Below are 16,373 nucleotides of genomic sequence, written 5' to 3' on the forward strand. Positions count from 1 at the left end.
GTAGCAGACCATCCATTGCCAACAGCACATGATACAACCAAATGCAAAGATGAGCTTACTAAAAAAACACATCCTCATAACAGAAATGGCCATTTTCTGTCACAGAGGATGTCAGGATTCACAAAATAAGAGGAAAAAAACATCATGGAGATGAGCACAACAATCATCCACCCTGCAAGTAACAGGATGGAACAACAACCATCTATCACCACAGCAGCTGAATCAAGTGGTTCAATACTAAGGAATGAAAAAAGGATGAAAAGGCATCCAGATGCAAGAACAAGCTCAAAATCAACAGTTTAGCTGCAGCGACGAAGTCTACCACTCCTCTGACAATAATGTGAATGAGATATGGAAGATAAGGCCTCCAGACTGCCTGGACCAACTAACTCAGAGCCTTGAGGGGGGAAAGTAATATCAATGTAAATACATGGGTAAATCAGAATAATTTGAAATATACTGAATAAAGACTTGGGGGGAGATGTACTATAAGGGTGTTGCACATGTAGTGTTAACATAGGACTGAGTACAGTTCCAACCACAAAGTGATATAAGAGAACACATGACCTGCACCTATGGTCAGTTGAGGTTGGTCAGATCTATGTGCACATATAATTGGATATAACTCAGAGCTTGAACCCTTTATTGTATATAAGTACAAAGGTCTCATTGTGCATAAATACATACAGTTAACCAACTTAAGACTACAAAGAGTTAATTAAGACCTACAAATGGTATCCAAAACCCTAAAACAACAAGAAAATCTAAGTTCAATGTTGAGCTCCTAAAAATGGAAAAATAACTTGGGAATCCTTGTCCTAACTAGGATGGGAGATGGTGCTGTAAAACACAGAGCCTATAAAACGTAGGGAGTCAGGCTCGGTTAATGGACGATCCAGTATTTTTCACTGATTGCTTTCTGTTAGTTCAGTGTTTTCAATGTTACTCACCTGTTGTTAATTCCTCCAGTCCCAACCCAACTTAGAAATCTGCAACAAAGAATAATGACAGATAGTGTGCTGAGAAAAACTAAGGTGCAGACCTAAGTCTTGATTTTAATCATGCCACTGTGGTCCATTCCAAAGTGGAGGCTGCATCCAATCAGGTCCATAGTTCTGCAAACAATCCTATTTTACAGAGACTCTTTCGCTTGAATTCTTATACTGGAGTGCAGTGAAAAAGCAGCAGTGCTGAGTCCCAACATGGTCAATAATCCACAACTAGGCAGGAACCTAATGGCACTGAGTTAGGGGATAGTCAATAACCCACAACCAGACAGGACCCTGGATGACCCTAGTCACAGCATGGTGAATAACCCACAGTTGGACTGAAAGTCATGTGGAGCAACAAGTCTATCAACAATCAGATGTGAAGGTGGGATGAGCTATAACTGACCTCAAATCATGAAATCAGTGCCAATGATATAGATCCATCTCTGTTCATCTAATACCTGGGGAATAATTTCAGAAAATTCCAGAGTAATAAATAAACTGATATAATGATACGGTCAGCCTCACAGCCCACCATAACCCATTGCATCATACTGACAATGGAACATTACTGTAACATGGGCTTTTGAAAAGGAATGATTAGTGATAATTTGGATTATTATCTAATATTTAAAAATCATATATTCTTACCTTGAAATTCATTTCCTTGATAATGTGTAACTGTTGCATTTGTGTATGATATGGTTAGCATGGATTTCCTTCTAAGGGATACACCATTCACTGAGGACATATCATGGCTTTGGCTGTTTAAGAATCTTGGCTGCTAATGTTTGCCTCATTTGCCAACAGGGAATCTTAAAATCAGATTAGACTTGTTTCAAATTTCCTTCAGATCTCAACTTCCTTTCTCCAAAATTGTTCAACATGGGACAGATAGGACAACAGTGCTCTGTTTGACTGCTATACTCAACACACGCACATATACACACACGTACCCCTACACAAATGTGCCTGATGCCAGAGGCACAGGGGCAAAATAGGTTTGATGCAAACTCTTTAAGAGCACTGTTGGCAGGACTATGGTGAGCTTGAACATTGGATTAAAACTTCGCACATTCCATTTGTAATTAATTTTTGGAGCTAGTGGATATCTTTTTTATGAATGGAAGTATCCAATCTAGTCTATTCTTCTGTAGAATCCCATTACTACACCAATACCTTATTTCCCAAACTCATATTCAAGGAACGGCTCCACAGTTGCTATGTTTGCTGCTTGAAGTGAATTGGCAGCTCACTGTACTTCCTGAATGGTGCAGCTGCTCAGCACATAATCGCCCAATAACTTGGCATGGAATGGAAATGTTCCACTGGTACAAGGGAAGCTACTGCTGAGAAAATGGAGACTAGAACACACAGTTAAACACATAAGACACACACACATGTAGGATTAGCATTCACTTGGGCTTGACCTGCTATTCTGCTTTGTAGCATGACGTTAAGCCCAGAAACGGAAACCTTGACAACTTCTGTTTTAACTCAGGTAAAAACAGAAAGGAAGGAAATGTTCAGCAGCTCTGGAATCATCTGTGGAGGGGGAAAACATCAGTTTCAGTTAATGACCTTTTATCATTTCTGATGCTGCCAGCCCTGCTAACAAGTTCCAGCATTTGATTTTATTTCAGATTTCCAACATCTGCAATGTTTTGCTGTTGCATTTAAAGTGTATCCATTCCCACAGTTCCTGAAAATCATAGAGCACAGAAGGAGACCATTAAACCCATTGTGCTGAAAGAGCTACCCAATTAGTGCCACTCACCCTGCTTGTTCCTCATAATTATGCAAATCTCCTATTCCCTTTTTCAAGTTACATCTGCTTTCCCTATGTTTTCAAGGCTGTGTGATCCAACTCATAATACTTCTCTGCATAAAAAAAACTTTGTCCTTGTCTCCCTTTGATTCTTTCATCAATTTTATTAAATCTTTGTCATCAGTTACTAGGGGGCACAGGTTTAAGATGCAAGGGGCAAGGTTTAAAGGAGATGTACCAGGCAGATTTTTTTACACAGAGAGTAGTGGGTGCCTGGAACTTGTTGCTGGGGGAGGTAGTAGAAGCAAATACAGTAGTGACTTTTAAGGGTACTTGACAAGTGCATGGCTAGGATGGGAATAGAGGGACATGGTCCCCGGAAGGGTAAGGAGTTTTAGTTAAGTTGGGCAGTGTGGTCAGTGCAGGCTTGGAGGGCTGAAGGGCCTGTTCCTGTGTTGTAATTTTCTTTGTTCTTTTGTTAATAACCAATCCATTTGCCACTGGAAAGAGTTTTTCCTTATTTAATCTATCAAAAACCCTTTATTATTTTAAATACCTCTATTAAAGCTCCCCTAACCTTCTCTGCTCTAAGAACAATAAGGCTGTTCATGCCACATTCCTGCTGCAGCAAGGTCCGAGAATTTGGCACCCAGCCAAATCTCTGTTCACTGCAACTGGGTGGAAAAATCCCACCAGCATGAACTGTGGTAACATTCCAGCAAAAATTTTTCATTTTTCTATACGCTGTCCAAAACTTTTACATGCTTCTGAAGGTTTTGTGCCCAGAATTGAACAAAAACACCCTAAACAGTAGTTTTTAAAGTTAGGCATAACCACTTTGTTCTTGTACTCTATGCATCTATACAAAAAACTCAGGATCCCATATTTTTTAACAGTTTTATCAACTCATTCTGCCACCTTCATGTGAACCACCAGGTTTTTTTATTTCTGCACTCCCTTTACCATTGTGCCAGATTACTAGCTATCTTTTTGTTCTTGAATAATTTTCATATTTTCTAAAGCAGATCTTCCGGATCCTAGCAGACTATGTGTGACATCAAGTTCTAGAATCCACCTTCCTGGCTGAGTGTACTAGAACCTGGGTTCTTAGCAACTCCTAAAACCTCTGGATTCTAGTTCCTTGAGGACCAAATCCAGAATCTTGCCCTAGCCTTAGCATAGCACAAAGTCATATAAACCAATTGACATTAGAAACAGCACTAGAACTTGGTTCCATCAAAGACAACTGCAGGTTCTAAAACCAGGCCTCTTTTCTTCTTTGGAGTGGAGTTCTAGAACCAGGTGGGGTGCATTAATTTTTTTAGTGCCTTTATCACCATCGGAATTGTAGAATCTTCCTTATCCTCCCTAACCAGTCAATGTTATACATAATCCGCCACCCTGCGAGGTAGGGTTCTAGAATCCTTAAACAGCTACTCTTTTAAACCTCATTCCTATCTTGAGGCGAGAGGAAGCATGTCAGAAGCTACTGTTTAATGCAAGTCCTTCCTGTATAGTGCCATCAGTAGAAGAAGGGAGGGGGTGAGACGGGACTCAGAATCTGAAGGGATGTGAAGCAAGTCTATTATGGAAGTGTTTACTGTTAGTGTTTGTAGTGGAAATGTCTGGTCATATTCATGGATTGATGCTAACATTTCTCTCATTGCCTCTTTTTTTCCGCTCACTGTGCATGCGTTGTGGTGCTCTGTCTAGAATCACCTCGAGCCTCAGGAGGGTGAGCAAATTGTGTAAGTGCTCACAACCAACCATTCACTACATCCCATTACCCCCTTGGGTTTTGTTTTGTTTGGATTGTTTTAATTCTGCTAATAGACTGTGAATGCTGTCCATGGTGAAGGTGAAGTGTTGGACTGTATGTGTGTGTGTGTGTGTGTGTGGATTTTGTGTTCTCCCCCCTCCCCCTGCCTCCCCACTTTATATTTGAGCTATTTCTAATCCTTCCATGGGCTGTCCTCCACCAAGTCAGTCAGCCGCCAATCCCACCTCTGCTTAAGTAATCAGCAGGAAAATGAACAAAGTACTTAAGAACAAAATTCAGTGCCTGGAACCTCCTCCCAGTACTATAAAGATCTATCACATGTTCACATAATGGACCTGTTTAACAAGGAGCCAAGCACACTATCCACAGACTCAGAGGCCAGCAAATTGAATGGGCCAGCACAATGCATCTGTATTCATGAGCCTGGGTATCCAATGGCCCAACACACTGTTCCCTGGACTCTCAGGCATGGGTTACATGATCCAGCACAAGTTGATGGGGTGAAAGTCTCCTTGTATAGCCCCTAGATTGTTTATAAATTAATTAAATTTGACTTTAGCTTCAATAAAATTTGGGCTCGCCAACACAAAGGAGCCTTACTTTGTATCTAGCCCATACTGTACCTGACCTGGGAGTGGATGATGGGATAGAGTAGAAGGACCTTTACTTTGTACCCTAACCTATGCTGCACCTATCCAGGGAGTGTTAATGAGACAATGTAAAGGCAGCTTTACTTTACATTTGACTCATATCCCTTGTGTGCAGTATCTGTCCTGGGAGGCACTTCCAATCCTTGGCACATTCATTCTTCATTTCGATGACAGCAAAGACTCAAAAGCAAAGCTCCCCATGTGAAATGTTCACCATTTACTACAGGCCAACAGGTGCAATAAAATAACCCAGATAAAATCTCCCATCTTTTTATGAGAACCAGCGACATGATGGGGCTTGTCGGAGGCCAAACCTATTGTGTAATTCTTTGTTTGTGTGGTGAAAGTAACATTCTGAGTTATTGATTCACTCTGTCCATGCCTGCCTGCAACCTAGAAGTAGTTAGATCTTTGCCAAAAGTTTCTCTTCCCAGATTTAAACAGAGTAATGCCTTCCACCTTGTCTATTATCTTGAGTAGTATTAATATTTCTGAGTGTAATTGCCTTTTCTTTGAATTAAAGGTCACTTTCTGGGTGCTGTGTCTATAATTTTCTGACATGGGGCGAGAGTGGGAAAGGCAGCAACTTCCTCCCCTTCCCCACACATGCTTGGAGAATTACCCCAAAAGATCACAGGTTACCTCCCAATATTTCAAGCATGAAGTAACGCAGTCACACTTTTAACACCTCTTCACACAGAATCTCTTTTTAAATAAATAATCAATATCACAACTGTGATGAGTATTTGAGATCCAAATTGTCCCTTATTTGCATTTTATGCAAGATTATCGAAAAACAGTGAAACAAAACAACTAATAACTGACTAAAATAAATGGATGCGGTACCATGCATTGCTCTCTTTAAGAATCCTTTGCTGCTGCCTCCTTTAATGGGAAGGGAAATTTATACCTTTTAGCTCTGTCCCAGATGCTGAGTGCTGAGTTTGAATTACTGGATGTTGAGTGTGTTGTGTGCATTATACATCTGCTCTGTATTGTAGGATATACTAAGTACTGGTGCTCAGTGTATTTAAAATAACCTGAAGGCTTGAAATGAAAGAGGTTGGACAGTGAGACAAGGCAACGTCACAAGCTGTGCCTTTGATTTCAAGCTGGACAATTCTTGACCTTGAAAGTCGGGGGGAAGCACCAAGCCTGGGCTGGGCACTTGGCACTCCCTTACCAGGAAACAGCCCCACCTTGGGCTTCCCTCCTATCTGTTCCTATTAGGGAGATAACAATCACTATCCAGCTTTTCCTTTGGGTGGATATGTAGCAAAGGAACACTGAATGGAATGTGAGAAAAATTATTAAAGTATAGCCTAAGCTGAGTTTCATGAGCATTAGTTGCCTCAATTTATCTTGGTTGCATTTTTAAATAGTAAGGCCTCCTTACTCAGTCCTTCACAAACTAGGTCCTCTCATATTCAGCCACACTCAAACTGAGGCCTCCCCTACATATACTGCCCCTGTACTCAGTACCCCCACACCTAACTCCCCACTATATTCTGTCCCACTGTGCGCAAACACATCCCCATGGGCACATCCCCCATCCTGCTCACAAGTTTCCCTCACCCTTCTCTCAGATGCCTGCATACAACGGCATCACTTCTCCCCACCCTGGCCATTCAGACCCTTCTATGACACAGACCTTCCAGTCACACACACATCCCTCCTTCACTCAGACACTCCACCCCTATTACACTCAATACCCCCTATACTGAGACCCGCCCCCACATTTGGACACCTCACACTTTTATCCCCTTACCCTCTCAGCTCCCCCTCCACATTCAGACCTCCTCCAGGAAAATAGCTCAGTACAAGGAAATGTTAGTGGGAAATAGTTCTGCAAATTCTTGAGGCAATCAAGTGTCAGGGTGCCATGGTGACTGGAATTACTAGGGCCGTTAACATCACCTTTTTGTACATCTCAAAAAGTCTTCTACTTGCAGAAGCTCTTCCAACTTTCTTATCAAATGGTTGCAACAGATCTGCACTCAGTTACAGAGGTCTGTAAACAAACTATCTGATGTCTAAACTAATATGTATTTTTTTGGATTTACCCTGATCTGCCAATCTCTGACCAGCTCAATTCACCATAAAATGGTTTGTATTGCCTCATGTTTAGAAGGTTGAGAGCTGATCCAACCAATATTCTTAAAATGTTAAAAGGATTTAGTGGAGGATAGAGAGCGAAACTATTTCCTTTGGTTGAGAATATCCAGAAAAAGGGAGCATAATCTTAATATTAAAACTCGAATCGGGAAGGATTTTTTTTAACAGGAATAGGAGAAACCTGAAACTCAGCTGCCCCGGAATGCTATTGGGTGGAATTTTACAGCTCCGCTCATCCCAAAATCATAAAATCCCAGAAATCAACGGACCTTTCCATGGTCCGCCCCTCACCCGCTCCATTTCCCGTAGTTAGCGGAATGGTAAAACTCCGGCCTGTGAGTGCTGAGGGACAATTGGAACTTACACAACTGGGATCAATTGAGTTTTATTTCATAAGTGTCGAGAAATATGGAGCTGGATTTTACACTAAGGATGGGCTTCCTCCATCCAGGGCAAATTTTGGGTGGTTACAGGGGCATGCTCCCCCCACTTTAATTTTTCAGGCGACAGTCCTTGAATCAGTATGAGGTGGGACTTCTATCTCCAGGAGGATGTCTCACCTCATAGAGCTACCGGCCAGAGACCGGAAGCACTGCATGTCCGCAGTGCCAAGCGGAAGAAGTGGCCACTACTACTACTGCAGCTAGGCCAAGAAGAAGGCATTCAGCAGTGGACCCTGCCATTCAGGTAAGTCTGAGATCTCACTGAAGACAGGCTAATGGGCCCCCGCAAGGAGGGTGAGGGATATATTGAACAGGGTGAGGAGGAGGGGTGGACATGGGAAGCATAATTGTGGGGAGGGCTCTCCAATTGACACAGCGAGCCCAGAAGGAATGTTACCACCCTCATCTTTCACTGATCAGCAGCCCATGGTTAAATAAACCTGCTGGACTACCTGTTTAGCATCAGCTTCTCCTACTATCTGCTATATCAGATTACTAGCGGAATGAGGCCCTTAGCTGGGCATTAATTGCCCATTTCAGGGCCTCAATTGGACCATGGACAGGTGACCCACCAAATGTCTCTCCGGCCAGCCATAAAATCGCGAAGGGGGCAAGAGCAGGTGGATGAGCTGCCAATGGCATAGTGCCATCATGCAATCAGCCATGATCTCATTAAATGGTGGAGCAGACTCACGTGGTCAAATGGCCTATTTCTGCTTCTATGTCTTATGGTCTTTTAATGCTCTAATTTACAGGTTCACCTGCCTGTTTTCCTGCTCATAGGAGACATATAAAATTCAGCCCATGGAGTTGAGATACAGATTCACTATGATCTAATTGTCAACTGTGGCTTAGTTGGTGGCATTTGTGTGACTAAATCCGAAGATTAAGTCTCACTTTAGTGACTTGGGCACAAATATCTAGGCTGACATTCTAGTATTACAGTATTGAGGGAGTGCTTCAATGTCTGAGCTGCTTGTTTGGTTGAGATGTTTAATAGAGACCCTGTTTGTGTTCTCAGGTAGAAGTTAAAGGTCCATGGTGCTATTTCAGAGAACAGGAAGTGAGTTATCCCCAATGTCTTAGCCAGCATTAGTTCCTCAATCAATGAGCACTAAAAGCAACAGATGCTGTGGTCATAATCCCATTGCTGTTTCTGGGAGCTTGTGCTGCAAAATTCAAAAATACTTCATTGCCAACAAAGCACCTTGGGACATCCAGAATATAGAAACAACATGGACCTCCTTCAAGTTCATGGCAACAACCTCAGATGTCAACAAATTATTAAATCTGAGTCAGCAGTAGCATAACATAGGCCCCATTTCTTTTAATCAAGTGAAAATCTGCCACCCAATCCTGATTAAGAGTTCCAATCCAATCCAGGGCCAATTTTGCATCAGCTTTAATGAATTCAGTTTTAATGTCATTGCTGTAACATACCTCAGCACTGAATGCATATGTAATGCAATCATTCACCAGATCAACCATACCTTGGAATTCTAACTAAAAATGCCCAGAAAATTCACTGAAATGTCCATTGATCACTCTCCATCTCTTAATGTAAATGAAACATTATTTTTCAGTTCTAGGTACCATAAATTTTACAATATTCTGGACAAGAAGCCAAATCACAGCTGTTGGAAAAAATTGGGCCTTGGCCAAGTTAAATCAAACCAGTTAGGATTAGGAAGGAATTGAGTAGCAAGTAAGCAAGCCCCATGAGGAGCACTGAATTCACCTCACAAATGAAAATTCTCAGTGAAGCCAACTGAAGCTTGTGACAGGGCCCCTCACTCTCCATTCCTCAGCAGCACCTAAACCACCTCTGCTTTCTCTTATTGGAATAGGCCTGGTGCCCTCCCACAAGTCTTCTCCACCATTCAATAAAGTCATGGCTGATCTTTGAACACAACTCCATTTTGTCCTTATATCTTTTGATTTCCTTAGAGTGCAAATAACCATCTATCTTAGTCTTGAATATGCTCAACAACTAAGCATCCACAGTCTTCTAAAAAAATGAAGAAATTTCTTATCTCACTCCTGATCCCTTCTCCTGAGACTATGCGCCCTAGTTCTAGACTCTACAGTCAGAGGAAACAGCTCTCAATCACAACCCTATTAAGTCCATGTTAAATCATAGTCGACACCAAATCTCAGCTCTTTTAATGATTTGCCTTTGAACAATGACGTAGATTATTGCCAGCCTATTTCAAAGGTGGAATCTAAATCCAGTCCAAGCAGGCAGGACAGAGATCTCCCAGCCTGTAAGGATCTTGCTGAAACAAGTTTCCACTTGTCATGTTGCATTAATCCTTGAAGAGTTTGACGAAGCAGTGAAGATGAAACTTTATTCTGTATCTACCTGGTGTTGCACCTGCGCTCAGACTGTTTGATGGGACAGTGCAAAAGAAACTTTACTCTGTATTAACCTATGATGTACCTCAGCTGGATAACCTGAAATGAGATAACAGAGTGTCCCACCACTTGATGAAATCACTATTTGTAATAAATCATGTTAAAATGCAAGGACACCATTCAATTCTGTGTGAGATAAAACGAATATTAAGGTTAAGGCAGCACGGTGGCGTAGTGGTTAGCACTACTGCCTCACAGCACCAGGAAGCAAGGTTCGACTCCTGGCTTGGATCACTGTCTGCGTGGAGTTTGCATATTCTCCCCATGTCTGTGTGGGTTTCCTCCAGGTTGTCCGGTTTCCTTCCATAATCCAAAGATGTGCGGGTTAGGTGGATTGGCAGTGCTAAATTGCTCCTTAGTGTCAGGAGGACTAGCTAAGGTAAATGCTTGGGGTTACGGAAATAGTGCCGGGGTGGCTTTGTGGTCAGTGCAGACTTGATTGGCCAAATGGTCTCCTTCTGCACTGTTGGATTCTATGATATTCCAAACCTTGTGAGCGCTTCTAGTTTCATTTTAACAGGTTAAACATAACAAGAAAAAGACGTTCAACATAACTATCACCTATATCTTCATGGACCCATGCCCCACTTTCTCAGTACCTTCCTCAATTCCATCTGCCTCCAGAAACCCTCTGTGATCCCACATAGAAAATCCAACTCAATCTCTTTCCCTGCCATCTCATCCCATGGCTCCATTCCAACATTATTCCTGATGCTATCCTACTTCCATGAAAAGAAAATGGCTGCATAATTAGATGCAGGAATGGCATCAACAGACACCAGAGTGAAAACTGATACAAACTACCAAGGTGCTTGCTTGGCAGCACACAAGTCCAACTGATATTCCTTCAGTATATTCACTCACATATTGTGAAAACTGTTGTTTTAACTTTCCCCTGCTTTGAGACTGCAGCAGGAAGCTCATACATTCGTTGCCCAAACTCTGCTGAATTGGATAATATTAGTTGTAGCGTTAGGGTGTTCAGGGTAGAAAAGGTTAACGTGTGGGAATGGAGAAACAGTTCCACCCTAAAGATGATGTAAAAGACACATAACCAAGAGTTGAGAGGGAAAATGCTCATGGTTTAGATTGAGTTACATCTAGTCTTAAATGTCTGTATATAATTATATTTATCCTATAACCAGGTATAGTTCAGGTATACCTATGTCTCAGCTATGTTTCTTTAGCCAGTCACAGCCAACATACAACGTGGTCTCAGAGGTGGGATCATACGAGTTGGCAGGGAACAGACACTGCAATTCAGCTGAGTGCCACAGGTTGCAAAAACAGCAAAAAAAAGTTTTCTGATTTATTGTCTATTGATCCCCACTGAGAATGTCTGTTTGGACATTGGATCAAAATCAGATGGTCCTTGACTGTAATCTCCCTCCACAGTCAAATATCAGCACACGGCCACTTTTAAGAATGGAAAGGAGGTAGTCAAGAAAATTGCCCTGGGGGGGAAGGGAGGGGATCCAGACATAGAAGCAGAAGAAAGTCATTCCATTACTCAAGACTGTTTGCCAGTCAATTAGATTGCGGCTAGCTTGTATCTCAACACCATTTACCTGCATTGGTTCCATATTCTTTTATAACCTCGCCTAAAAAAAATCAATCTCAGTTTTGCATTGTTCAATTCATTCCCAGCCTCAACAACTTTTGAGGGGAAGAGAATTCCTGATTTCCAGGAAGGTATTTGAATTCAGCCTCTCCTCAGTTGGTGTTGTCTGTTAAGCATGAGAAATCAGTGTAAGTTCCTTCATGCAGGACAGTGGAACTGCGAAGGCAGCTTCACAATGTATACAGGTGCTGACACTTGAGCACATTGCTCTGAGTGAGTTACTGGGATGAAGCCTAGATATGACAACTCCTAATTCTTTGCTTTCTTTCTCTTTTTATCCACAGACTTTTCAGTAGTTTAGGAGAGCTGAACACGATATCCCAGCGGAGCTTTGGGGCAACATTCACCATCCGTCCTGGCTCCAGGCAGCCTGTCACCCGTCGGGCCCCGAGCCCTGGGAAGCCCGGCATCGAATCAAGGACAGAAGCCGGTATCAGCTCGCCAAGGCCCTCGCCACTCTCCACCCCGACGCAGACTCCCCCGACTATCCTGAAATCTTCCAGCCTCAACATTCCCCATGAGCCCAAGGAGGTGCGGTTTGTGGTGCGGAGCGCCAGCGCTCGCAGCCGATCCCCATCTCCCTCTGGTGTCGCCATGCACTCCTTACTCCCCCCCAAGCCCTTCTGCCAGAAACCTATGGCGATGTGGAACAAATATGACGTAGCAGACTGGCTCGACAGTCTGAACCTATCAGAACACAGAGAGAGCTTCTTACACAATGAAATAGAAGGCTCCCACCTACCCGCCTTGACAAAAGATGACTATGTGGAACTTGGAGTCACAAGAGTGGGACATCGAATGAACATTGAACGGGCTTTGAAACATTTTATAGACAGCTAGCTCCACTGGTGGGGGAGAGGAGGGGGTGGGTAGGGCTCTCAACTGATCTGGGTTTTTTGGGGTGGGGGGAAGGAAGGGGGGACTTTTTTTTAAAAAAAGAAAAAATTACACTGCACTGAATGGTGGATAAGGGCAGAGCTAAATCTGAGTGACGTTGCTATGGTTAATGTTGCATGAATATTATGGGATGTTGCTTGGTGTCATTCCCACTGAAGCTTGACCAAGGTTGCAGTGAGAATCGCAAATTTTTTTTTGTTGTTTCCTTTAGATAAACAAGAGAAAAAAATCAGCGAAGATTTCATTCAGTTGCCTTCAAATAATTGTTGCTTGTGAAGGGAATCTCTGGCTTTCTTCCTTGAGCCCACGATTGTGTACAGCCTGAGAGAGGCGAACAGAGATTCCCTTCAGACTTTGGATGAGTTGTGTTATCATTAGGAGAATGTTTAAAACTAGTTACTATCAAACCCAGTCTTTTCTGAATTGTATAAATTTATTTCAAAGTCCCCTGTTTTCTGAGGTTAAGGGAGGGCTCAGTGATCAATCAAAGGGAAGAGAGCAAAATACTGATGCATCCCCTCCACATGCTAGTTTGAGATATAGGAAAACATCCTAGTTCTATTCCATCAACAAATACTCATCTTTTTACCAATTATATATTTGAACAAAAATAATATAAAAAGTTTTTATGTTATAATTTTACTAAAACTATACATATATACTATTATAAGAAAATGTTAAATTGAATCTTCCAATCAAATGACTTGGTTAATGAGATTTCTCTCTTTTTTTCCCTCTTTCTGTCACACATGGTTTTAATGAAGATGGCGTAGCAGTTTCAGGGCTGTAGGAATATGTCAAAATCAAGGAAATTTGTTGGTCATTTTGGCACATTAACTCATCATCTTCCATCCGTAACAAGCTTGCTCAAAATTAGAATTTTATTTTTCATCTCACATAAGCAATTAGAAGCGGGGACCCCCGGCATAGACCCACGTGACTGGCATGTACCCACATGACTGGCATGTAACCATATGACTGATGTATCCCCACATAGCTAGCGTGTCCCCACATGGCTGGTGTGTACCTGTCTGATTGCAGATAATTATACTGTCCAAAACATTGACCCTCAGCTGTGATTTCATCCCAAATCCTTGCTAATGCTAATCCTGTTTTTGTTCTCTCCAATAATGGTGGGACAAACTAAAGACCAACATGACCCTCTCACTGTGTAGCTACCCTTTACTGAAATGTATTGGACTTCAAGGGTCCTTTTTTAAGAGTTACCAATATAATGAGGGCTTGTTGTTCCAACAGAATGTGCGAGCAGGATACCAAGGAAGCTAATTCACTCACAGACACACATACACATGCACACAATTAGGCACATATACACACTCATATTATCTCAGGCACATTCCTACCAAAACATCATACTTTGCATGTATTGATCAACATTGTCAGCAAACACCCTGTCATGTATACCAATTCTCTTCCCATACCTAGTAGTGAGCTAAAGCAGACTTTTATTTGTTTCCATAGCTAGTAATTCCTGGGAAAGGTTACTAGTCTGTCTGTAAGGAGCTTATAGTTGAGGGCAGCACTCCACATCAAGTGTGGCAGACCAGGAATCTCTCTTATTCTTGCGACCAGCCATTGGCGCATTTGGAAAGTTTTGCTGGTTGGCACACTCAACCTGTTTGATCACTTTATGAACGCATATTTCTTGGCCATGAAGTTTGAGGTGAGACTCAAACAGAAAGCTTCTGGCTCAAAGGTAGGAACACTAACCACTGCACCACAAGACTTCCCCTCATGTATTCACACATACGAACTATGCCACATGACCCCTTGAGCCGGCTCTGCCATTCAGTAAGACCATGGCTGATGTGTTTGTGTTGAGTTCCACATTTGCACCTATCCCTGATAACTATTTATTCCCTTGCCCAAGAAGATTCCATTTACTTCTACTGTAAAGATGTTCAGTGATCCTGCTTCCCCTACAGAGTTGTGCAAGTATAGACACACCCTCTCTTACAATTCACGCACACTGTCTCTTAACTTCATCCAGATGTAAGTTCCCACAAGCTCTCATTCTTTCTTGCACACTGTCTTTATCATTCTCATACACATCCATACTTGTTATCATAGGTGCACTGAAGAATTTACCTCTTGTAACCCTACACTTTGCCACATTCCAGAATCATGTTAGAAATAGGTGTAACCGAAAGACGTTTTCTGTTTACCTAGGATGCATGTTAATCTTTCGCAGAGACTGTCACATATCCTTGTTGACAGTCTGTAGAAGTTATTGAAGATTACATTAAAATATTTTTGTTAGATTATTTTAAAAATCCCAGAACTCTGATTCCCACTTTATTAATCAGAAATATAAGTGTCAGAGCATCTAAAGCATTCAGCTGAAGTCAGGGATGGAGGGAATATGTTGGAGGCTTCATCTCATTCACTCACTGACAGTACATTAGGACAAAATAATCTCTTACTGTCAAAGCAAATGGAGAATCATGTCTCCTATTTACACCTGAATCCTAAACCCTCCCCCTACCCTCATTTAATACTTGAATCCAAAAAAAAAGAAAAGATAAAAAGATACAGGGCAGGCAATTGGGATTAGACAAGGAAGATCCAACATGGACATAGCACTCCCACAGTGGTAATGGATTCAATGGCCATTTCTGTGCTGAAATTTCAGTGTTTCTCTGATTTTCACCCTAAAGCACACTTTCTAATCCCAGTGCTGATAGAAATTTCTTTCCAGGGCTGTTGTGCAAAATCACAACTGAAATTGGGAATGAGATTGGACCAAAGGAAATGAGACCGGAACTAAGTGGTAGAGTGAATCATTATCAGTTACCTCCTGGAGCTGAGTTTTAGTCATGTTCAGACCAAGGGAACAAATACGTCTTCTGCTGTCTGTAATGTGTTTGGGCAGTTGGTCACAGTGCCACAGCAGAAAGCTACACTTGATTCTTTAGTGGATAGCACTAAACTTGCAATCTTGCTCTGAGACCCACAAAGTGTGCTAAGGAAACTGGGGTTGAGATACCTTATAGTAGATGGAGCTTTAATTCTGCATCCAAAACATGTTGTACTGCCCTGAGAGTATTTCTTAGGATACTGGATGCCTGAAATGCCCAAACTTTGAGGACCAGCAAAGTTTTGCACTTAAAAAAAAACTGTAATACAAAAGGAAACGAGACGTTAAATTCAGATTATGGAATAGAGACAGTGTCAAAGAAGGAAGCGAGGAAGAAAACTTAATTATAGATTATATATTGGAATAGGGGACCGAGAGTCAAATAAAACAGGAAATGAGAGTTGAGACTAAATGGCATATCCTGTACTTGAATAGGAGAAAGTGATTTGAGTGAAGTGAGACTTTATAGATCAAGCCAATTCCCTGTCCCATGACCTACAGAGAGTGCATTCTGATTCGTATGAGTGCCTCTCCACCCTGGGGCATGAAATGGGCTTTTAGATTCAGTCCTGATTTTGCTGATCTCAGCTGGCATTGCACTCAGGGTCTGCAGTTTCCCTCAGGGTCCATGGACTAAAGAAAAAGTAACTAAATAATGTGGAGCCCTCAGTCCTGTTTGGTACCCCTTTGCACCCCTTCCTCGTCCTGCCAAAAGTGGACATCAGGGGGAGGACAGGATCGGGCTCTAATAGCCTGCCGGCACTCACTGCCAAGGCTCACACCTAAAGAACGGCCACTTGAATAAAGCACCTGAGGG

The 16,373-nt window shown here is 42.1% G+C and overlaps 1 protein-coding gene across 1 annotated transcript in view; it reads left to right on the top strand.

Annotated features, from left to right (window-relative positions):
• shank3a (SH3 and multiple ankyrin repeat domains 3a) overlaps nucleotides 1–12,626 on the top strand; it is an 823,427-nt gene extending 810,801 nt beyond the window's left edge. Inside the window, exon 21 of the mRNA XM_080207556.1 lies at nucleotides 12,066–12,626. Coding sequence (XP_080063682.1) covers nucleotides 12,066–12,621 — 556 coding nt within the window. The 3' untranslated portion in view covers nucleotides 12,622–12,626. The remainder of the gene's footprint in view (nucleotides 1–12,065) is intronic.
• Nucleotides 12,627–16,373: the final 3,747 nt, after the last annotated feature.

Source organism: Carcharhinus amblyrhynchos, chromosome 19, assembly GCF_965287045.1.
Source record: "Carcharhinus amblyrhynchos chromosome 19, sCarAmb.v2.hapA, whole genome shotgun sequence".
Taxonomy (NCBI): Eukaryota; Metazoa; Chordata; class Chondrichthyes; order Carcharhiniformes; family Carcharhinidae; genus Carcharhinus; species Carcharhinus amblyrhynchos.